General features: G+C 35.6%; 1 protein-coding gene across 6 annotated transcripts in view; it reads left to right on the plus strand.

Annotated features, from left to right (window-relative positions):
* The window catches only part of SCAF8 (SR-related CTD associated factor 8), a 144,889-nt gene that overhangs the window by 19,571 nt on the left and 102,747 nt on the right, over window positions 1-22,571 (plus strand). For 4 of the 6 annotated variants that reach the window (XM_065732409.1, XM_065732400.1, XM_065732384.1 and 1 more), the window contains exons 2-13: window positions 2,303-2,386; window positions 4,327-4,371; window positions 6,894-7,055; window positions 7,506-7,662; window positions 9,385-9,515; window positions 12,284-12,460; window positions 16,973-17,052; window positions 17,442-17,559; window positions 18,889-19,020; window positions 19,180-19,292; window positions 19,739-19,932; window positions 21,789-21,889. In XM_065732409.1, the coding sequence (XP_065588481.1) occupies window positions 2,303-2,386; window positions 4,327-4,371; window positions 6,894-7,055; window positions 7,506-7,662; window positions 9,385-9,515; window positions 12,284-12,460; window positions 16,973-17,052; window positions 17,442-17,559; window positions 18,889-19,020; window positions 19,180-19,292; window positions 19,739-19,932; window positions 21,789-21,889 (1,494 nt within the window). Of the gene's footprint in view, window positions 1-2,302; window positions 2,387-4,326; window positions 4,372-6,893; window positions 7,056-7,505; window positions 7,663-9,384; window positions 9,516-12,008; window positions 12,119-12,283; window positions 12,461-13,041; window positions 13,346-16,972; window positions 17,053-17,441; window positions 17,560-18,888; window positions 19,021-19,179; window positions 19,293-19,738; window positions 19,933-21,788; window positions 21,890-22,571 lie in introns of those variants that run through there. The other 2 variants (XM_065732418.1, XM_065732427.1) reach the window with 2 other exon arrangements.

The following is a 22,571-nucleotide window of genomic DNA, read 5'->3' on the forward strand; positions in this document are numbered from 1 at the left end:
ATTTTGTTTTCAACAGCTGTTCAGCCAGCAGCAGGTATAGCCATAGTCCAAAAAGCCTCTCTAGAGAATTCTGTTCCTAATTTTGCTGTTTCTTTTGGTTCATTTATTCTTTTAATGACACATAATTCGAAATAGAAGACATAAAGACAAATAACTTTCTGCTACCTGGAGTAGAGTAATGGGATGCTGTAACAACATCCCACATTCTCCTGTTGTTTCTGGGCATATCCTTGATGTGTGATACTAAGACACCTGACTGCACATAGCTGCAGCTTCAGAATCAGTGCAACTGTTCCGTGCTTCCGTGCTGTGTGCTGTGAACTGCCCTGTCCACCTTTTTTGTGATGATTTCAGAGCTGATGGGCTGGTCATGTGTGCTCTCAGCACGTCTATGTGAATCAGCATTTCTGCCTCTTTATAGCTACTTATGTCTGTGATCAAGAAGTTCCTATATTTTCCTATCTTTTCTTGATCAGTTTTGGATCAGCAAGGTGGATTCCTGACTTTCAGGCTGATTTCAGTCTTGCTCTTGTAGCTAGCGTGACACTCCTGCTTGTGCTCTGAGGATGCTGACTAGGAGCATGCAAACTGAGGCATACTGCATGAAAGTAAGCAAAATGTTTCTGGCGCTCCCCAGAAACAGTTTAGCTGTAGTGGCACATATAAAGCTAGGCTATTACACAGGACAAAAATGACCTGCACTGTCACCTGCGAGTGAGTAACTGAAGGTTAACTTAAAAGTTGAACACTGAAACATGAGTGTAAAACAGAGAAGAAACCAGTTCGCTTCTTGTCAAGTATGCAAGTTTTAGTTAAACTATTTTTTATAGGAAAGAATATATAGAAGTTCTCTTGGGAACTTGTTGTTAACTTCAAAACAATAAGTTATTATAAGGAGCATGGAGAGCATGATGTATTTTGACATATTTACAATTGTCTTAATTCTTTCCACCACATGATCCTGTTTACTCTTGTATGTTACTTTACTAAATGTAAACCATTTTGAATTAGGTTTTCCTAGTTAGCTGTTTGCCTGAGATTGAATGAATCTTAGGAAGCTAAAGAATTAAATATATTGCATTGCTTAGAGTATACAGTAGAAGTGAGTGATCTTTTGACTTTATTTCAGAGGTTGACAGTTTTTCGGAATAAACTCTGAGTTTTCTTTTTAAGGAAAAAAAATTCTTTGCATGGCTGTTCTCCTTATCAGGGCTCCATTTTCAAGCTAATGCACTTCTAAACTTTTACATTTCTAGCAGACAAACAGTGTTAGCTAAGTCAAGAACATCCTTAAAACTGGTTTGACATTTTGTGTTTGTTTTTTTTGCATGTGAAAGCAGCAAATACTGGATAGTACAGTGTTAGTTCAAATCTAGGGCCAAGGGATTAAAGAGCAGTGTTGTTTTCAAAACAAAATGTTGCAAATAATCAGAGGTTTTCATAGCAAGCAGACAGCCTTAGATGAAGGATTCCTGACTCAATGTGAAGGAAGGAGTTGCTTCCAATTACCACCTATCAGTCAGAGCTATGAAGTTAGTTCCTGTACAGCTCTCAGTATGTAGCAAATTTCTGCTAAGTATCGTACTGAATTGCTTCTGGCAGTACATGCACAAGTAAAAAATAATGTTATTACTGCATATTTGGAAAAAAGTGTTGCAAATCAGCTTGTGTACTTTGCCTATTCTGATATTTAGATAGGAAGTTACAAAGCTGTTTTAAAATTTAGAACTCTGGTGGAATTTGGTTAAATGTTTTTATGAATTAGTATGTTTATTTATTTGAGTCTATAGTTTTTCCGTTAAGTGGCACAAAGGCTACCTGTTTGTTCTCTGAAAGTGTTTCTTCTATGGAAAGTAAAAAGATAAGATTCAGCAGGCAAGCGATGATGCACATAATAAGTATTTGGTTAAGTATCTGTTATGTTTTCAAGAGAGTCATCAAGTGTGTTATTATTTTTGACCTAGAAAGGAAAACATAATGAGAGCTATCATATTTGAATATCGTATGTGTTTCCTTTGATGTTTCACCTTTGGATGTCTGCTGTATTTAGTGCTAATAAAACTAAGTGTCCATTGGAAGGAGAATCCTGTTGTCTTTTAAGCACTTTGTATGTTAGATTATGTTTCATTGGGCCTTTTTATTTTGTCTTAAATGGGAATTTCTTTTCTGATATATATATATATATATGTAAAATCAGATGAAACTCAAAAGTGGTATTTCCTTATGAAAAATACTGTGTTTTTATACCTTGTGCAATTGTAGAATGTATTTCTGATCCATTTGTTGTTGTTTTGTTTTGCAGCTGTACTCGCTGAATGATTATAAGCCACCCATTTCTAAAGCTAAAATGACACAGATCACCAAGGCAGCAATCAAGGCTATAAAGGTGAAGACCTGACTTACTTCTTTTAATTTCCTTACAGTTTCTTCCCTCTCACAAAATACCTGAATACCTTACAGAACTTCCTGCTGAAAGTTTTTCCCCTTCGTCCCTTGCACGATTGCCAAGTTATAATCAAGTGTGATAGTGAGGAGATTTTCAAAGGTGCAATAGAGGACTTAGTTTGTTGTTTGAATTTCATTTTCGGTTGTCATAGGTGAGAAAGAATTGTACCAACTTGACTTATCAGTTGATCTGAAAGGCAGCTTTCTTTCCTCAGTTTAAAAAGGAAAACCTAAAATTGCCTGACAAAAGCTAAATATCAAAACGCAAAGATGTTTGTTTATTTATTTATTTATTTTCAGAACAATTAAGATATGTGTGCCTTTGAATCAGTACAGTTGGACAGCTTCTGTTTAATTGCCCATAAATTCCACAGCATACCTGTTCAGGTGTTTTGTTTGCAGATTTTATTTTTGATGTTGCCTGGATTAAAAAATATTTTTAAGTTCTAGCATTACAACTCTAACTGAAGACTAATCTTGCCACAGAGTAGAACTACGTAAGTGCCAAGTAATAGCAAAGCAGCAGAAAACAGCAGTGAAAAATAATGGAGGAATGAGTACACAGTTTGTACTAAGCATTAAAACAAATACTTGGTGAAAGCTGGAGAGTTTAAAAAACAACATAGAATAAAAGCAAAAAATACATTACCTTATGGTCTTCATATGTACACATCTCTTCTAGGAAGGTAGATATGTTTTTATTTGGTGACATCTACACTGGAGTTCTATGTGACTCAGAGGGAGGAAATTGATGGTTGAAGAATGGAGTTTATTATGTTTCTTAAATAAGTCTATCTAAATTAGAGTGTATGCATTGCAATGTTATGCTAGAAACTTGTACTGAACTTTACCCAAGCTAATAATAAATAATTCTATAAATTAAATGATACCAGAATCTTGGAAGCCTTGAAATGGATAATAGTATGTCTGTTTCAAGATTTTCATTGTGTATTTTCACCGTTGAATAAAATGGTCCTCAAAGACATTAAACTGCTAAAGTTTTAGAAGTTTTAATTCCATTTTTTCCAGTATTACCTTGTAGCTATCAGTTTGGTACCTAATCTTCCAGCCTTAGGATATTTGATGCTATAATGGTGTGCCAGGAACTGAGTGTAAGCTCAGTATGTGGGAGCGATGTGTTTTATCACATAGAAATTAACCCTTGTAGTTATGGAACTACAGACCATACACCCAGTGTAATGTATTGTGGGAATGCAACAATGACTTCTCTGTGACCACAGACACCTTGCTACAGTCAAGGCGAGGAGGATATAAAGTAACTACTGCATTTGCAGACTCACTTTGAGATGTGGCTTGGTGCATTGTAAGGGATATTGAAAAGTGTAGGTCAAGCTTTATGCTTATCCTTTCAGTAACAATGTTTAACTTTGTAGGGTGTTTATTAAGATGATGTAGAGCTATTACGGTTGTGCAAGAGGTTTTTAAAAAGTACAGCAGGAAAAGAAAAGAAACCAATAGGACAACTCAAAAGAAGAAGTACTCAATGGATGTTTAAAAAGTCTTTCTCATACATTTGGATTCTTAAAGTTAACATTTGGAAAATAAAATAGAGTGAAATGCTTTTCTTAGTAGTGTTGTGCTAACATCTTCAGTCAAGTATGTTGAAATAACAGTATATTTCTGAAGAAGCAGTTACCTTTGCTTACTAAATAAGGACATTAGTTTAAGAAAGTGCAATTAGCTTTTTCTGATGCTGTTAAATCTTCTGAGGAAGATAGCATATTCAGCTGTAGGTGTTGCATTGCTGGTTAATTGACTGAAGTTTCTAATTGTTGCTTTACTGTAAATGCTGCATGACTTGAACAAGTATACACATCATAGGATTTTCTCCTGTACTGAAATACTATTGTTAATTTGCAGTTCTACAAGCATGTTGTGCAGAGCGTTGAGAAATTCATTCAAAAGGTAAGTCAGGAACAAATATTTGGTGTTTTCACAGAGAATGTATTGTACATGTTATTCAGTGCTATTGAGTCTTTGGTATGTAGGAAGAATAATTGCATGCACCAGTACAGGCTGGGGATTGACCTGCTGGAGAGGAGCTCTGTAGAGAGGGACCTGGGTGTCCTGGTGGATGACAGGTTGACCATGAGCCAGCAGTGTGCTCTTGTGGCCAGGAGGGCCAATGGCATTCTGGGATGCATTAAAAAGAGCGTGGCCAGCAGGTCAAGGGTGGTGATCCTCCTTCTCTACTCTGCCCTGGGGAGGCCTCATCTGGAGTACTGTGTCCAGTTCTGGGCTCCCCAGTATAAAAAAGACAGGGATCTCTTGGAAAGAGTCCAGCGGAGGGCCACAAAGATGGTGAAGGGCCTGGAGGATCTCCCCTATGAAGAAAGGCTGAGTGAACTGGGTCTCTTTAGCTTTGAGAAAAGAAGACTGAGGGGGGACCTGATCCAGGTTTATAAATATCTGAGGTGTGGGGGACAAAGTGGTGAGGCCAGACTCTTTTCAGCAGTGTGTGGAGACAGGACAAGGGGGAACGGACAGAAACTGCAGCACAAGAGGTTCCGCACGAATGTGCACAAGAACTTCTTTACGGTGAGGGTGACGGAGCAGTGGCACAGCTGCACAGAGGCATTGTGGAGTCTCCTTCTCTGGAGATATTCAAGACCCACCTGGACGCCTACCTGTGTGACCTGGTGTAGGGAACTGCTTTGGCAGGGGGTTGGATTCGATGATCTCCAGAGGTCCCTTCCAACCCCTATGATTTTATGATTATGAATTTAGTTTTTTTTACCCCACAGCAGTTTTCAGTTGCGTTCAATTTCTGTTACTAATCCGTAAACGGTCATAACTGATGGAGAAAAACAAATACTTTGTCCTCATTTTGTATTTATGTTACACTTTGATTTCAATGACTGCAGATACAGTGTTAGAGCTACTTCTCTGTGTATATTTGTTTATTGTTAAAAGAGGCCTATGAAAATCTTAACAGCAAAACAATTGAAAGTGGTCCAGTGAGTGACAGTTGCTTTTGCTATTCTATCAGGTTTTCAGCTAAGTTTTTAATATTTAAGATGACAACTCAGCCTTATCTCTTGAGTGGTGTGAAATGTGGCGTTTTACGATTTTGCAGCTTCTGTAAATTAAATAAATATGGCTATACTAACACTACTTCGGGGTAAGATGGAGTATTACTTTTAAGAACATAAATAACAATTTTATTGTGCTTTATTTTCTTGGAGCAGTTAATTTTTCATGAATAAAACTGCATTTTATCTACAGTTAGAATATGGATTACGGTTTTGGAGTCTGTTCTCCTTGCCTGCATTGTGCTTGATAGTTCAGTTTATCATTTTTTACTGAATTTCTTCTCCTCTTTTAAATACAAATAAACTGTGATCGAATTGCCTTTTTATTTTCTCAGACAAGCTAGAGAAGTTAGTTTATTAATGCTACACTGCTGGACACAGCTTTTATCCAGAAAACTTTTATAATGGTTTAGCTAAAATATGAATAGCTAAAATACATGGAAGTTGTTTTCTTATGACTTCGTAATGCATCCGATTATGTATTAATATTATAATATATGTTTTCTTAAATGTATGGCACATATTCTTCAAAATAAAGATACCACACTTGCGAACCCTAGACCATGTTTTGAGCCAAATAATTGCTTTATGAAAGTTGCAGATGCTAGCAAATCCCTTTCCAAAACACACATAGGCTATAATAAAACTAATAGTCCAGGGAATTTATATTTTAAATAAAGGAAATGTTATCATGTTAATAAAAACAATATTACCCTTGTAAGCAGTGAAATCTTTTTTATATGATGCAACAGGTTTGTGTATAGAACATCTCAGGTTCTGTTAAAGTTGTGTTAATAATTGAAGTGCATACATTTTTGTTTGTAAATTATGCAAGTTTTCCACAGTTTTAAAATAAGTATCAGTGGTATGTTCTTAATGAAATAGATGTCTACTTTATTATTTTCATATTCTGTTTGGAAAAGGATATACCACACACTAGAGAATGATGCAAAATGAGCAAATGTTAACTTTAATGTTAGTTTTTAATCTCCAAGAAACACAAATGTATTTTAAATCATAGTTCTAATACTATTAAGAATTTGTGCTTTATACTACCCTACATCTTTTAAAATAATGACTTTAAAAAAGATTTGCTGTTGCTGATTTTTAATAGGCAGACTCAAAAGAGGTTTTTTGTTTCATTACTGGTAGCAAATGAAATTTAAGCCATATACATATATGTTGAGTATATGTAGCTGTGACATATTGAACACTAAGGGTTAACTGTTTCTGTTTGAGATAGTTTGGTACTTCAGTAAAATATGTTAAATGGTGAACGTTTTGATAGTACTTGGACCCATTTGAAAATCAGACTGAGCTGTTTTTGTTCAGTCTGCCATTAATGATTTGTATTATTTTTGATGTAGGAATGTTATGAATTATCTTTATTTCTAGTGCAAACCAGAATACAAGGTGCCTGGTTTATATGTCATTGACTCTATCGTGAGACAGTCCCGGCATCAGTTTGGACAAGAGAAGGATGTATTTGCTCCAAGATTCAGCAATAACATCATCAGCACTTTTCAGAACTTGTATCGATGTCCTGGGGATGACAAGGTAAAACAGTTGAACTTTTTCTAATCAAAGCAATTTTAGTATGTTGTCTATAAAGAATAAAGATGTTGATCTCATATTTTGCTTATTAGAGAGGACCTAACGATAAACGTCTCCTTACACATTTATGTGTATTTCTTCAATTTTATTTTTCTGAGAATAGTGGTGGGGGAAGATGCATATAATCAGATTAGTTAGTAACTCTAAATTAAGTACTTTTTTCCTAAAGAACGTATATATCCTGTGTGTGTTTTGTACAGCCTGTATATGTCAGCCTAGGTTCATGGGTTAGACATCTTTGATGTATCTCTTCCTAAGGTTCATAGTGTTTTGTAAATCCAAAGGTACTTCAGTCTAAGCAGTTTGGCATTGCTAGTTAAAACTTTGATAATTCATGATAACAAGGAATATAATCGTGACACAGGTCTTCTCTTATCCTTTTTATCACTTTAGAGTAAAATTGTTAGAGTGCTAAACTTATGGCAGAAGAATAACGTGTTCAAGAGTGAAATTATTCAGCCTCTCTTGGATATGGCAGCAGGAATTCCTCCACCGGTTGTGACCCCCGTCTTGCCCAGCACTACTGCTGCTATGAGCAACAATACACCAGGTAAACAAAACAGATTAAAATAGGATAGATCACATTGTATCAAAACCCTTGTGTAATCTTTGGTACCTTGGCTGTTAACATGCAGAAAAAAAAAAAAACAACCCTCACTGGTAAATCAAATGAATTTCAGAAAATAGTGTATTATAGCCAGCATTCAGGTAAGGAAAATAGCAAAAACAGAACGAAGCCTGTTGTATTTACTTTCCAACCATGTATCTTAGATAATTTTATTTTGAGTAACAGTGCGGTAAGACCTACTTTTGCACCTTTAAGGCAAAAAAGAAGATGATTTACAGTTGAAAAGAGAACCGATCAGTATCTTTTTGCTATGTCTAGTACTGAACATGCTGCTTAGATAAAGTCAGAGAGTGATCTTTTGCTGGTCAACAGGCAAAGATTTTGAGGGAAAAAAAAAAAAACAACACTGATAAAAGAAGCTCATCTACAAACATTCTTCCTCGTCTCTCTATTTTGGAGTAAAAATCAAGTGGGCAAGAAGCTGCTCATGGAGTATGTCCAGAGTTACCTAACAGTAACATTTTTATTTATTCCTTCTTGACCATCTTACTTTTGTGAGTATATGCTAGGGAGGTGGCTTTTCAGTATTTTTCATTTTGTAGAGACTTTTTCATTGAAGATAGAGATATATGGGAAATTTTATTTATAAAACTAATTTTTAGCACATGTGGACATGATTTTATTATTCACATTTTGCTGTTCACTTGTTGATAATCAAGAAGATGGATAATCTTGTTTTTCAGCGGTGTCTATAAATATGCAGCAATTCCTGTTCTTGTACATACTGTATTTCCTATCCCCAATGTTTTTTTTTTTATTTTATTTTCATTAGTTTGATTACTTTAAAATGTTGAAATCACAACTTTACTGTAATGTTTTTGAATTTTGATGCAATTTCCTCTTTAAATGGTAATCAGTTTATATTTTCACTTGACATTCATCAGCATATATCTACTTCTGAGCTAAAAGCAAGAGTATTTGCAGGGATGAAGGGTGACTCTGGATTATGGCAGGAAATTAGATAGCTCCAGAGTTCCTCATGAAGAAATGTTAGGAGCAAAAAATAAAAAAATAAAGGAGGGAGTGATTAAATGGGCAGTCTTAAAGAATCCAATTGCTGCAGGCTGGAATTTAGTAGAAACCACAAGGTTCCTCCCGAATATAAAGTGTAATCCCACTAAATTTTGGACTAATTGATTTTTCTGAATGGATTACTATTAATTACCAATTGCTAGATATTGCTTCCACTGAAGGGTTTGGATTACTGTGTGAAACCTATTAGATTCCTTGACACCTTCCTCTCGTATTTTGCATTCATCAGTGCCATTGTTAGTAGTTGCCATAGGGCAGTAGTGGAAGGAGCTGTGAACTGCTGTTACACAGTTCTCACAGTGCTGCTTCTTGAAGAACGCTAATGTAAATCTGTTTTATTTCTGTGTGCTCTGTGTGTGGGGGGGAAAAATAGTATTTGTTCATGTTAAGGAAGAGTTTTTCAGTACTCAGTAAGTAGACTTGAGATGTCCTAGGAAGATTGGAGTTTCTTTGTAATTTGTTTTCTTGCAGTCCAGAAGTGATTGCTCTAGAAAATAAATGGGAACATTCATGTCTGATCAGTTCTTTTACAGCAGTTTCCCCTCTCCCCCAACACTATTTCTAAGAATGTACATTAAAATATTTCGTCATTTTGAATTTTCTTTCTTTTAGGAACGCCTGTGACTCCAGTTACTCCAGCCAACGTGGTGCAAAGTTTACCTGATCCTTGGGTGTCTCAGATTGCTAACACAGATACACTTGCTGCTGTAGCACAGATTTTACAGAGTCCCCAGGGCCAACAGGTGAATATTTTGTAGGCATTTACACTGTAAGTTGTTTGATACTCTGTCTTTAAGGTATTCTTAAAGAAATACTGCTTTCTTGGTACCTAGTAGTTTTTTGTCCGGTATCAGTATTAACTGTCCCATGAGATTGTTCATCACAAGTAAGTTCTGGGTAAACCAAAATTTCTGTTACCTTTTATAACCAACCTTCTTTGTTCCTTGAAAGTATCCCAGAATGTGATTTCAGATAAGGTGGACTATAATACATATAATTTCTTTTCTGTTTAATATCGCAAATCACTAAATCCAGAGCAGTGCCAAGTTTTCAAGAATATGAGTATGAAATAGAATGCCAGTTTTAGAATATTTCTTTGCTGGATACCCCAAAGAAGCTAAACATTGCATAGAATTATATAGTGGAAACGTTCTTATTCTGGAAGTACATCGTGTGTGTTGATTCTCTTGTTTATATTTCAGTCAGAATTTGAATATTTGAATGTTGCAAAATAAAAAAACATATTTAATGTTAAAAAATTTAAAACATTTAAATATGTTTTTTATTTTGCAACATTAAAAAAATCTTTGTTTAGAAGTGACTAGTTTTGTGTTCTTCAGTTTCTGAATGTTCAACTCATTGAAGTGTCTTGAAGCACAACATGGGATGAACTGCTTGCCCTTGCAGCCTGAAGCTGAGCGCAGTCAGTCAGCTTCCTGTAAAAGTTTCCACCCTCTGTCTATCTCTCCTTCCTGTTCTCCAGGTCACTCCGCTTACCCTCAGAGCTCCAAAGTACTTGAATTTCATTCTGAGATACTGTTTTGTGGATGACAATGCGTGTAGGTGAAATAAGAGTCTAAATATAGGAGAGAATAGGAGTAACAAAGGTGTGAATGGCAAGAATATGCAGCTGGAATGGTGACCACTCAGGATTTTCCCCCTCTAGAGCTTTCATCTCTGCTTCTCCAGTTTGATTCCTTCCTACGCAGAGCAATGTACAGGGTGGACATGCCATATTTGCTCATCTTTTGTGGCACAACCAAGAAGGAGGTGGGAAGCTATTCAGCTATGTCTATTGCAGTATTTAGTGCAGCTCTTAGTAAAGTAGAACAATAACTGAAGCATTTCCAGAGGCTTTGCTGAATAAGGATTCTGTACTTAAAGGACAGGAAGAGTTAATTCATGTTATCAGAAGGTGACCTTAAAAATAGTCTTGAAAAATGATTGAGCATTTCTGATACATTATAGTGAAGATTGACTTAATCAACTTAGAGTTTCTAGTGAACCCTAGTAAAAAGGGAGCAATTGAAGCCTTAATATCATAGTGTTGAACCCCATGAGTAGATGGGACATGAACTTAAAGATAATTGGGCATTTATGTCAGCAGAGTTTGAACTGCCTGGATTTGCTCAATGCTTTTCCAGAGATAACGAAAATTAGATTGTAAGGGTCTATCACGTGGAATGTGAAAGGACTGCTTCCTCTAATTCTGAGATACTTCAGGAGGTCATTCCATAGATATTGTACCTTTTCCTTTTGCATTAAGATAAAATTGTACACTTTAATGAATGCATCTCTGTTCAACAGATGAACAGTTCTGCACATAATAAAGTTTGCCTTTTATTTCCTTAGTGGAACAACTCCTCTAAAAATATATATTTATGAACAGAAAGTTGGGGCAGGAAAAATGTGATGCACTGTGGGCAATTGGATATTCTTTTCGGTACGTTTGTTCTAAAAAGCTTTTATGGAAGATAAATTATTTTATTTTCCTTCTCTAGCTTTGAAGGAGGCAACTCATAGGGTATCTTAATAAACTGATAAAATCTTTAAGTCCACTTTGGAGTATTCACTGCAGTTCTGAGTGTTCCTCCTCTGATGATATATAATATTTTTTCCAGTGTAATCCAGGACCTCTTCTGGATTGCAGAATATGGTTGTTTAAAAAGAAACAAACAGAAAAATAACATATACCTTTGCCCATACTTTGATGTTGTTGTTTTTGTTTTTTGTTTTTTGTTTTTTTAATATGAAAAGCAGATTCAGCTCTTTGTTCTATTCTTTGCCATATTGCACAGAGGAGTTTGGGGTTCTTACTGGGCATCTGTTGCCCCAGAGTTGCAGCTTCTGGTTCCACATTGCACCTCATTAACTGCCCTAGCCACATTTTATCCTAAGGGCTATATATAATGCCAATTAAGGAAGTTAAGTTATATTGATAATTCATGGTTAATTTGCTTCTTATTTGGTTCATATAGCATGGCAGTTGCATTCTTCACATGCAGTCCTGAGTTTCAGCTTGAGATTTTCCTCAGGACCTACCAAATGACACAAGCAGAAATTCTTAATATAGGCTTCAAGTATATCTAGCTACAGTGCAGTTATTTGCTCTACAAGTGATAATACAGAAAAAAAATTTTCCTCATAAAGATGGGTCCTCAGGAAGCTGGAGTAGGCTAACAGATTTTTTTCAGGTGAGAAGGAATCAAACTGGAGAAACAGAAGAGAGGGAAACCTAGAAAACAGGAAATCCTGAGTGGTGAATGGTCATCATGCAACCTGTCAGAGCAAGTTAGGAGGAAGAAGCATCTGCATGTCTTATCAGCCACTGAAAACAAATTGGCCAGTAAGTGGGAACATAATTTGCCATAAATGAAAATGGATTAAGATGAATTAATAGTCATAGGTTAGACAATACTACGTTCATGAGGTTTTTTCCTAATTGGAAGGGGAAAAGGCTATATTTAAAAAAATTTCTCGTTTAATGTAGTTGTTGTCTTTTCTCTTTTAGCTTCAGCAGTTGATACAGACACTGCAGATACAGCAGCAGAAACCTCAGCCTTCGCTACTTCAAGCCCTCGATGCTGGTCTTGTCGTTCAGTTACAAGCCCTAACTGCACAACTTACAGCTGCAGCTGCTGCCGCCAATACTCTTAATCCATTGGAGCAGAGTGTCTCTTTTAATAAGGTAGAAGTAGAATAGTAAAAATTTTAATTGTTGAAATACATCTAAGTAAGAATGTCTTTCACTGTGTTGTTTTAGAGGCATTAAAATACATAAATATATGATAGCGCTCTATCTTGAAAATTAAAAAAATGTCTGGGGAGAGTCATATAAATGAAAATACATAGTTCTGAGTGAGTTTAAGGCTAAATGGTATTTATATGAAGATGAATTTTGTTTTAAAAAGTTAATACATTGTTCTGTTTTTCTTCACCCTTTGAAGCACAGCGGTTGGGAGAACTGAGCATGTCTTCAGTTTCTGTATTTATGATCTAATGCGTGAAATGATTTCTTACAGGGCAGTGAAAGAGAAACATGCAAGAATATGTATACCTAGTTTTCCAAGAAGACTAAAAGGAGGTTGTATTTGTAATTGTCAAGAAACCTTCTCACTCAGGAAGTGAGAGTGAGTTAAGGAATAATAGTTTTAGTTAAAGCTAGTTATGGGACGTTTTTTAGAGGATATAAAAATGTAGAAATAGAACCTTTAAATAAAGAAAGTTGTGTGTGCTGCTGTATATGTGTCTTAAATATACTTAGGGAAAAAAAAAAAGATACAGGAATTTAAGAAAAAAAAATGATTTGAATACCAGGCAGCAATAACTGTGCTGGCAATTGCTGTAGGTAGTAGTAGTAGTAGAACTCTAGCATTTATTTGTATAGGTGGATGTACTGGCCGGTTTGACTGCTTTGAATACTGAATTGAGAGTGTGCTGGAGCAAATTGATGAAACTGGCGTTGTGAGAGATTAGCCTGGTACTCATTTGTTAGTTTATGCCAGTGATAGTGTGCAGGTTGAAAGTTTTCAGCAGAGTGAATATAACAATTGCTATTTCTTGGACTTTCAAGGTAAGTGTTGTAGAAAGAATTCTTGTGCAAGACTGGCAATGTGACAATTTACACATTTCCAGTGGGTTTATAGTGTTTATTTGAAGCATAGGAATGGTCATACTTACAGCATGTAATCTGTATCAGTTCTGCATTGTAGAGATACCTTTCTGACACTTTTTTTTATATACTTGTATAAAGAACAGAAATACTACATTGTTAACAGATTTTGACTATAGGTCATATAGTTGCTTAATTCCTGGGGCTCTAGTCTTTGTAAGAAAGTAATTTATTAACAAATATACTTGTAACAATGGGAGTTACAGTCAGATGAACCTTGTTGTAACAGCAAATAGAACTCCAAAGTGAAAATTGTGTGTTGATAATCTGTGTCAAAAGAAAATGAACAAGAACCAGTTAATATACCTAGGTTGACTTCTCAAAAAGCCTACTTTAGCAGAGTCCTTCATAAAGACACTGAAAAGAAGATACATAAGACAATCAATTAAAATACATCATGGGAGATAAAAAAAAGTATAGTAAGATATCTAGAGCAAGGAGGCAGAAAAACCTGTTGTCTCAGGTCTGTCTTACAAAGACAGAAGGACTTTTAGAAATCTGATGTGTATCAGGCAGCAGATGGTCAAAGTTGATCTGTCCTATCTAGCATCACAGAATTAGAGAATGGTTAAGTTCTAAAGGGATTTCTGGAGGTCTTCTGGTTCATCCCCTGTTCAAGCAGGGCCACTCAGGTCAGAGTGTCCAGGACCACATCTAGACAGGTTTTGAAGATCTCCAAGGAGGCAACTGCACAGACTCTTAGGGCAGACTGTGCCAATTGCTCTGTCACCTGCACTATACGGAAGTGCTTCATCATGTTTAGACAGAACCTTCAGTATTCCAGTTTGTGACCAATTGTCTCTTGTTTACCTGCTGGGCACCCGCTTATGTTTGGAAAGAACGAATTGAATGAGTGGGGTACCTTTTTTGGTTTTCAGAATAATTGAAAACTACTTTATATATAAACATGATCAGAACTTTTCTTTAGTGTTCAGCAAGGGTTGTAGCTGGGATTAGGATAATTAGGATAATTAGGATAGCTAAAAAGAAGCTAATTAGGATATTTAAAAAATAATAATTAATGGAGATTAGAAGAGGTCCCAGCAGCTAGAAAAGGGCAAATATTCTTCTTCAGAGAAGGCTAACATATCACCCTTGGGAACTACAAGCTGGTCAGCCTCACTTAGACTTAGCTTTGCAAAGCTAGTACTCTTGGAAGACAGTTCTGGGTGTGCAAATGATGAGGTGACTGGAAACTGCCATGGTTGTTTTACCAAGGGCTTATCACACCTATCCGACCTGGTTTCCTCATTGTGATGAAATGATTACTTTTGAGGATGAGAAGAGAGTAGTAAATATCATTTACTATGATTTTAACACAGTATTTGACATCCTCTCACACAGTAGTTTGTATCCAACTGATTATATTATGTTCTCCATTGGTGGACATTGAGATAGATAAAACAATTATTTGTATAATTGGGCTCAAGTAGCAAGTAATTGGCTGTACTTTACCTGTAGGTCAGTAACAAGTGGATTTGTTAGTGGTAAGCCTCCAGAAATGTACTCACAGGGATCTTGTCCTGTGTAGCATCTCTTGTAATGAACCTGAGGTATATGAACAAAAGATTAACAGAAATGATCAACACACCTTTATTTAGCAATCAGTAGACACACATCTGGAGTGTCGCATCAAGTTTTAGACCTCCACCTGTAGAAGAAAGACACAGACAAGCTGGGGTGAGTTTATTGAAGGACCACCACACTGGGCAAATGCTCCAGCTGTAACCTCTGAGGATCAGGCAGAGTCAGGACAAAGTCAGCTTCTGGGGAGACCAAACACGTTTGATCCATCATTGCTTACAGAAAATTGAGCAAGAAGAAATCTGGCTGAATGGCAGATCTCAGAGGGTTGTGATCAGTGGTGCAGTCTAGTTGGAGCACTGTAAATAGCGGTGTTCCCCAGAGATCGGTGCTGGGTCTGATCTTGTTCAATATCTTTGTCAGTGACTTGGATGATGGGATAGAGTCCACCCTCAGCAAGTTTGCTGATGATGCAGAGCTGTGAGGAGTGTCTGACACACCAAAAGGCTGTGCTGCTATTCCACAAGACTTGGACAGGCAGGAAAATTGGGCAGAGAGGAACCTGATGAGGTTCAACAAGGGCAAGCATAGAGTCTTGCACCAGGGGAGGAATAACCACGTGCATCAGTACAAGTTAGGGCTGACTTGCTGGAGAGGAGCTCTGCAGAAAAGGACTTCGGTGTCCCGTTGGTCAGCAGGTTGTCCGTGTGCCAGCAGTGTGCCCTTGTGGCCAAGAAGGCCAGTTGTATCCTGAGGCACATTAAAAAGGATATGGCCAGCAGGTAGAGGGAGGTGATCCTTCCTGTCTGCTGCTTCAGAAGAATTCCACTTCCCTTTGCAATAAAAAAGCTTCTATTTTCATGTCTTTTACAGTTCCCATTGCTTTTTTCTGAATGTATTCTTAACAAATTAGATTAATAGGTGTGGCATTCATAAAAGTTTTGGTTTTATATATATTTGTGTAGTGGATTGATCCTAGATATCCTAATATTTAGTATATTTAAATGTATCAGCTTTTATAAAGATGATTCTCCTTCAACTTAAAAAGATTTAAATTCAAAAGTTTCCCTTTAGCATCTACTATTTTATATTTACTGAAGGCAAATTTAATCAGAAATCACGCTACATTTGCCTCTTTTTTTGGAAGTTCTTTGATTTTGGCTAGTGGCAGTATAGATTTTTTTCATACCATTTTTTCACATTCCTTGTGGGCTCCAGTAACTGGAAAGAGATTTAGCAGTCCTTTTGTTTCAGGATGCTCTATCATAACAGTGGTTACTTCAGACTTTTTTTTGCCTTGGTATTTCCGAATGCCTGGGCTGTGTTCTCATACTTCCGTTTCTTTCTTCTGAGAGACCAATGTTTGAGAAGGATATTTTGTAGTACAGTAGTAACTACTCTGCTTTTGGGAAGACTTCCAAGGTGTAAGGTTATATGGACATGAATTTGATAGCACTGCTCTATCAATGCATAGTTAAAGAAAAAATTTCAGATAATCTGAGAAAGAAGTAATTGCTGTAATTTTTCATGCTCATTCTTTAGTCTTGTCTTAAGAAAGTAAAATGCTACTGAACCCTAACCCTAATACTATGATTCTCTGTGAGGTAATCAAGCTGTAGATCTAATAATATGAGCAGAGGAGTTTGTTGATTGCCAAAGGATTGAGTAGTTGGCTTATTTGTGGTGACTTATTCCAATTAAAAGTACCATCATATAAAACTAGTCTCTTTATAAACCTTTCTCCAAAATACTGTTGTTTAATATTGCTAGAACATTGTTCTGCTTAGGACAGCAGACAGAGCTCAAGAAAGCCATGGCTGAGGCTTGGGGTTTGATGCATTCAGAAGTTTGTTAGTGGTATTAGTGTGGCATTTAACTTTCAAGTCATTGCCAAACTGTTTGTTTAATTGAGGAATAAGAACAATTTTCTTTTGAAAACTAAATATACATAAAATATTTATTTTATGAGGAGTACTCAGTAAAGCTTACTTTGCTTTCTCCTAGAAGCTGATGGACAGGTTTGACTTTGGGGAAGAATCTGAACAAAATGAAGAGCCTAAAAAGGAAACTCCCACTTCCCAACTGTAAGATCAAGCTATGTTTCATAAGGAAAATGCTAAAATCTGTGTGGCACTAATTGAACTTGAGGATTACATAGAAGGGAATATTTTTGTTTCAGAGCATAAGTAAGCCAAAACAACATAGAGAGAAGAGATTTTACTAAATTAAATGTATACATTTTAAAGCATTTTATGTGTGAGCCAGTTTTCTAATTTTATCTTGAAGTTAACACGTTCTTTGCTTTGTTAGTTACATGAATGTCAGCGATGCAGTAATGGTGATAACAAAAGATATTACTTTGTCTTTATCATTATTGTTCTGTATCTCTAATTAAGTTTAAAACTCAAATGTGAAAGCCTCTTTATCAACCATTTAGAGAAAATATGCTTATGATAAAATTCTTTCTTTTTAGGCCTTTAGTACCAGAATCTGTGAACAACTCACTTTTTCACCAACTAGCTGAACAACTGCAGCAACAAAATTTGGAACATCTCAGACAACAACTTCTGGAGCAGCAGCAGCCTCAAAAGGTAAGCACTCCATCTTGTGGTTGTCATCTGACAGAAACTTGCAGAGTAAATGGAATAAGCAGTAGATAATGCATCAAGCAGAAAAATAAATGCAAACTAATACATTAGATGTACATTTTACTTCTCTTAGGAAAGAATACCCTTCAGCTGAGTTACAGTGCCGTTACAATCCGTTGGAGATTTTATTTTAATGTGTGCAAAGGTGCAATCCTCAGCTTTCAATCAAAAATGTCAGTAGGAATTTTGAATTTGTGACTTTGAGTATTTAATTGTGTAGAAAAATATTAGTAAAATTTTTGATACATACTGCTTTATTTTACTGCGTTTTATTATCATATCTTATTTAACTGTAGTAACAGGAAGCTTGTACAACATAGCTACAGATTAAGCTGTTTTTGATGTAGATGTCTAATCTAGCAATTTCTAGTTTAAACTATATAGATTGTTGTACAGAAATATAACTTCGAAAGGTGAATCTGTTTCAGGAGCTTTTGATATGTCTTAACGTATTTTAAGCTATTTTTAGATAATTTGAAATAAAAAGCTAAATGGCTTACCTTGCTGTAAAATAAACTATCAAAAAAACCCCAAAACAAACCCAGAATTAGATATTAAATTAGATTTCATTTATGAAATCGAATTACATTACATATATGGGTGGAGAGGTCATTTGACTAACCCCTATTGTTTGATCTTCTATTCCAAATGATTTTACAGAAAATCCCTTCAGGTTCACTCAGCTTCTTGATTAGTTGGTACATAGAATAAGTATAGTTTTCACCTTGATAGCAGCTAAAAGACATGATTTTCTACTGGACCTCCTCAGAACTGACTGCAGTATGTTATAAGGAAAATTTCCTTCAATTCCACACTTAAGCATCAATGAGAAAGATTAAGGGAAAGAAGAAAGATAAAACACAAACCAAAATTGTTAAACATTTGATTAGGAGCAGAGGGAGAGGAGGAGTGGATAGCAGAGAGATGGAAGGAGCAACGAGAAATGTAGGAACTGATGCCAGGAAACAGAGATTTTAGGGAAATAAATATAAGGAATTGAAATTATGTAATATTATTTGAAGACAAAAACATTAAATAAATTGTAAAAACTAGTTAACAAAATTTTCAGTTACTTTTTGGAATATTTGAATTTTATTTCCTGTATTCCTTGCATTTATTTTGTATCCTGTAGATATTTATTCTAATTCTATGCTCCAGTATGTCTCAGTAGATAATTGTGCCATATGAGTGGAAAGTGGGAAAATAAAATAAAATTGTTTTTGAATGAGCAGTTTGAATTATAAGGCTTTTACTAATTTATTTGCTATTTAGGCAAGCCCTGAGGAAAATCAAGAAGGGAATTTTGGTTCAGAGCACTCTGCATCACCATCACAAGGGAGCAGTCAACAGCAGTTTTTAGAAGCAGAAACAAATGTAGATGATTCAATGGATATTCAGCAACAGGTAAAACTATTTTAAATTTTAATTACAAAAGTTGAAAGGAAAACATACGATATTAAGTTGATTTCAAAACAAATAAATGTATGCATTTTTTTTATATACTTGAATACATTGTGAATATATTTATTAAGTGTTAATGAGTATCTGCTTGTCTGACCTCAGGACATGGACATAGATGAAGGACAGGATGTTGCTGAAGAAGAAATTTTTGAACAAGAGGAAAAGAAATCTGCTGTTGGTTCACGGTCAAGAACTCGTTCAAGATCTCGTTCAAGGTAAAGTAATGAACTTGTGTTAAGAAAATGAAAGTGTTTCTTTTAAAAAGGATTTCAATCTGTGATTATCATTCTCAATTCTGCATTTTCCAAAGTTATCATGAGTGATTTTGTTCAGTTTGTACACTGGATGAAGACATAATGTGTAACAACTTGTTTTGCATACCTGTCGAGTACTTTAAATTTCTGTAGAGCTGCTCAGGTAACAAAGATACCATGAGTGAGGAATGAGTTGGACAGGCTTTCTCTGCCAGTAAAAGAAACTCTTTGTGTTTTATTTTGTTATTTAAAGTCTTGTGTATATGTCCTATTCCGCACACTAATGGATATTTGAGAAAATACAAAGGAATTACTTGTAGCAAGCTTGAAATCATCTGTAGTTAAAAATAAAACCTAATTATTATTATTATTTTTAACTCGGTGTACTGAGGTTAAGTATTTTATAGGTCGCCAAGAAAACGAAGGTCTAGATCACGATCTGGTTCTCGTAAGCGTAAACACAGAAAGCGTTCACGCTCGAGATCAAGAGAAAGGAAGAGAAAGTCATCTCGGTCTTACTCCAGTGAAAGAAGGGCTAGGGAAAGGGAAAAAGAACGTCAGAAAAAGGGATTGCCTCCAATACGGTCAAAAACACTAAGTGGTAAGTGGCAACATTTTGCTGATCTAATAATTCAGTACTGAAGGGAAAAGGCCTTATAATTTATTGAAAGAACAATATTCAGCTTCTGTTAAGCTTTGGTAGACAAATTATTTTTCCTAAGTTTAAGTTCTAATGTTTCTTACAACTTAAGGAGGTACATGATCTCATCTTAGAGAAAAGCAAATATACTGTTCCACTGATGATTTTGCTCATACTATTATATTGATGGTTTTAGCTCCAAAAAAGGAGTAGCAAGAGTGTCCCTAAATTACTATATGCTTTTTCTTTAATGCTGTCTTTCACGATGCATTTTGAAGTTGGCAACACTTGATCTGAAATTTGTTGTCACTAATAAGGGATTGAAGTATGTGGCAAACACTGTTCAAAGTTGCACGCTCAGTTTGCTGAGTGCTTTAAATAGAAACTATTTTTTGTTAGTTTTATTTTTTTAACTGGAGAAAAAATGCACTACAGCGCTTTTTAAACTTTTTCACAGGTACGTAGTGCCTAAACAGTTGGAGGTGTGAAAGAAAAAATACTTTGATATCCTAAGATATGCCATAATGGTCATATCCCTTTTAAAAAGAATATCCAGAAGCCAAGTTTCAGCTACTGCAGTATGTTGCTTACTATGAGGAGAATTTGAATGAAATGAATGTAGCACAGAGAAGAACTTCCTCTACACAGGTGCTTAAATGAAAGGGAATTAATTTTGATACTGTACCAGGATACCCTACTTGATGGTGTTTTCAGGATCCTGAGTTCTTGAGATGCAGACATTACACTTAATTTATTTTTGTAACAAACTTGTGCTCCCAAATTTAACTTCGGTTAGGGAACAGTTTCAGGTGTAGTTCTGCATTTAGTTTGTGTCCTAAATTCTAAAGTCATGTATCTGTCAAATTAAGCAGTTCAGAATTCATTTTTCTAGAAGAAGGTGTTCTGTTCTCTACACATAAATATTTTACATCTTTCCACAATGGTTTAAACTCAGAACTTTACTAGAGTTTAGATGTACCTTTTTATTCTCTTTGCTCATGATAAATAGTAGATTGTTTTTATGGTGTAGAGTTCTCCCAGCAGATACAAAGCAGGGAGCTGTAAGAGTGAGTGGGAACTGGGAAGCAGGGATGTTAAGTACCCTGTAGAAGGCCATCAGTAGTTGATGTACTATGAGGTAGCCTGGCTTGTGTAGAAAGGAGATGCTAAGGAGCACAGGTGAGGTGTGGGAATTTGAAAAAAATATTAATTGCGTATTGATTTCATTCTATGACAACCACTGTTACCACTAGTTGAGGACTAAGAACTGTTTCTTATACATTTCATTGTGAGAAACATAATGACTTCTATGACACATTTCAAAACATAAGTAACAAGTTCTGTCTGAAAGAAATCTGAAGGCTAGTCATTCTCAGTGTTACTGACTACTACTGTCAACTGAAAATCTTTTAATCATACAGGTATGCTTTCTAACGGCAAATTGCTAGTACAGCTTGCCATAGCTAATCATAGAAAGGTTTGGGTTGGAAGGGTCCTCAAGATTTATCAGGTTCCAACCTGATTAATGCTGCAGGCAATAATTGCTGACAGCATTTTATTTTTTTCATTGTTTTTAAAACATCTATTTTGATTAAAAGAGAATAAAACAAGGAAAGTGAGCGCACTTGTACTGAACAGCTGTTGTTTCATTTAACCTTTTAATATTTCTATTAATTTACTTACTCTGCTTAATAAGTTACAAGTTTACTGTCCTTGCTTTTGATTCACAATTTCTCTGCCTATAATATACATTCTATAATGTATTTCATAAGCAAACATTTTAGTACTTATTGTGACATGAATGTTTCTCCTGACAGTTTGCAGCACTACTCTTTGGGTAGGTCAAGTAGACAAGAAGGCTACACAGCAAGATCTGACTAACTTGTTTGAAGAATTTGGACAAATAGAATCTATTAATGTAAGTGAGCATGTTATCATGCATTTTCAAGGATTTTAAGCAACTTAAACATACTTAAATATCTGGATTCCTTTTTAGCTTAAGCATTTATTTAGGAAGCTGATTTTTTTTAAATCACTGTTGAAAAACTGTAGCTATGGTGTTTGCTTGTTGGCTTTCAGGTACTTTTTCTTGAAGCACTGAAGACAGTATGCTTTATGGTAAAATGACTTTTCCCTGACAAAAACTAGGGTTGCACAGGTTTTTTAAAGCTTTTTTTTTTTTTTAATAAGTACAGGGCTGTGCCTTTTCACTTCATGTGTTGTGGCACTCTTGTGCCAGCACATCAATTTTTCTTTCACTAATCGACAGAGTGTGATGTGATATCTACATTGCCTTGGTTATATACATGCATAGGGGTGCTTAATGGCAGTCAGTGTATCTAAAACATAGTACTGTAAACAAATGTGTGTTTATCAAATGTGACTATAAAAGCAGGCTTTCATTAGGAGCTTTATTTGTCATGGTTTAGAATCATTTAGATTTAGCGTAGTAGAATCGTAGAATAAGCTTAAGTTGGAAGGGACCTTAAAGATCATCTGTTTTCAAACTTCCTGCCATGTTCAGGGTTGCCAACCACTAGATCAGGCTACCATCACAACACCATCCAACCTGTCTTTGAATGCCTTCAGGGAGGAGGTAT

This window comes from Cyrtonyx montezumae, unplaced genomic scaffold, assembly GCF_038088225.1.
Source record: "Cyrtonyx montezumae isolate F1298 unplaced genomic scaffold, pur_monq_1.0 scaffold_0, whole genome shotgun sequence".
Lineage (NCBI taxonomy): Eukaryota > Metazoa > Chordata > Aves > Galliformes > Odontophoridae > Cyrtonyx > Cyrtonyx montezumae.